At 34.3% G+C, this 1,724-nt stretch overlaps 1 protein-coding gene across 1 annotated transcript; it reads right to left on the bottom strand.

The window, feature by feature from the left end:
- Positions 1 to 292: 292 nt before the first annotated feature.
- On the bottom strand, positions 293 to 859 carry LOC124419797. The gene has a single exon (XM_046950464.1). The coding sequence runs from the start codon at positions 857 to 859 to the stop codon at positions 293 to 295; it is 567 nt and encodes a 188-aa protein (XP_046806420.1).
- Between the last annotated feature and the right edge of the window lie 865 nt (positions 860 to 1,724).

Here is a 1,724-nt window from a genome sequence, read left to right on the forward strand (position 1 = left end):
AGTCTTGACTTTACAAATTTCATTTCATTTTGTGTCAATGCAATTTGAATATTATGTTTTAAATTTTTACGTATTTTCTTATTAGTATTATGGAAAAATCTAAAAATAAAGCATATTACCCGTAAAGCTCTGCCATATGATGAAAAATTGTCTAGGATGTCATCCGTTTCAAGCTGAACGTTTAGAGATTGTATTTCTTTATTTTCTGGGTTATTATTTAATATATTTCGTTTAGGCCATTCTGATGATGGTTTTTTTAACCATGATGGTCCATTCCACCAAAGTGAATTGTTTACCAAATTTTGTGCTTTACAACCTCGGTGCCCAAATCAGCTGGAATATCATGTGTTGGAACATGTCGCCATGTGACATTAGTCATTAATTCATGTATTCGTGATGTTCTGTTTGACACATAAGTTTCCCATGATGAAGGTGGTTTTGATAACCATCCAAGGACTATAGCTGAATCTGTCCACAAATATATTTCGCTTTTACTGAAATTAAGAGAGTTTATTACGTAATTAACTAAATTTGCTAATAACACTGCGCCATTAAGCTCTAAGCGCGGGAGGCAGACAGTTTGTAAAGGGGCAACTATACTTTTTGCTACTAGTAAATTTGAGAATACATTTTGAGTTTTTGTTTGACACCTAATGTATACAGTGGCACAATAAGCGGATTTCGATGCATCACAGAAACCGTGAATTTGAATTGTATCATTAGGCATAAGTTGAATCCAACGGGGAATTGATATTAGTTCAACTTCAGATAAGTCTTGTACTAAATTGTTCCAATTTTGTAGAGATTCCTCAGAAACTTCTTCATCCCAGTCTTTACCTTCTAACCATAACTGCTGCATACATATTTTTGCTCTGATGACTACAGGGGCTAGCCATCCAGCTGGATCAAACAGTTTTGCGACTGATGACAGAACTTGGCGTTTTGTTATTTTCGCAGATGGACTTAGTGCTGAAAAAGTATATGTAAATGTATCTGATATTGCGTTCCACTTTATGCCTAAAGTTTTTGTGGAACTAGTTTCATGAAACCGTAAAAAATCGGAATCATATATATCGTCTTTTGGTAAATCTTCCAATAACTGTGTATCATTTGCTGTTATTTTCTTGAGTAAAAATCCAGCAGACTACAGAGTTTTAATTAATTCATTTTGTGCCTCTCGAGTTTCTTCAATTGAAAACCCTCCAGTTAATATGTCATCTACATAAGTCTCATACTTTAAAATGGATGATGCTTTGGGAGATTCCGCTTTTGAATCTGACGCTAGTTGATGTAACGTACGAATTGCTAGAAAAGGCGCGCTATTCACTCCAAACGTAACAGTTTTCAATTCATAATCTTTAATAGGGCCATTTTTTTCAGGTTGATATAATATTCTTTGGAATGCTCTATCATTTGGATGAATTAGGATTTGACGATACATTTTCTGTATGTCCCCACTGAACACGTATTTATATCTTCTCCAATTCATAATTACTGTTATTAAGTCGTTTTGAATTGTAGGACCTGTATACAGAACATCGTTTAGAGAAAAGTTGGATTTTGTTTTCCTAGAGACATTGAACACAATTCTCACCTTTGTTGTTTTATGGTCAGGACGCACGACCGCATGATGGGGCAAATAATAAGAGCTAAATTTACCTTCATAATTAATTTCAGTTGATGTTGTTTCTTCCATGTGGTCTAGAGTTAAATACTCGTCTAAA

This window comes from Lucilia cuprina, chromosome 4, assembly GCF_022045245.1.
Source record: "Lucilia cuprina isolate Lc7/37 chromosome 4, ASM2204524v1, whole genome shotgun sequence".
Taxonomy (NCBI): domain Eukaryota; kingdom Metazoa; phylum Arthropoda; class Insecta; order Diptera; family Calliphoridae; genus Lucilia; species Lucilia cuprina.

Bases quoted from the DNA above. Each gene is read 5' to 3' on its own strand.
- LOC124419797 (XM_046950464.1), bottom strand. From the start codon at position 859: ATGCAGCAGTTATGGTTAGAAGGTAAAGACTGGGATGAAGAAGTTTCT.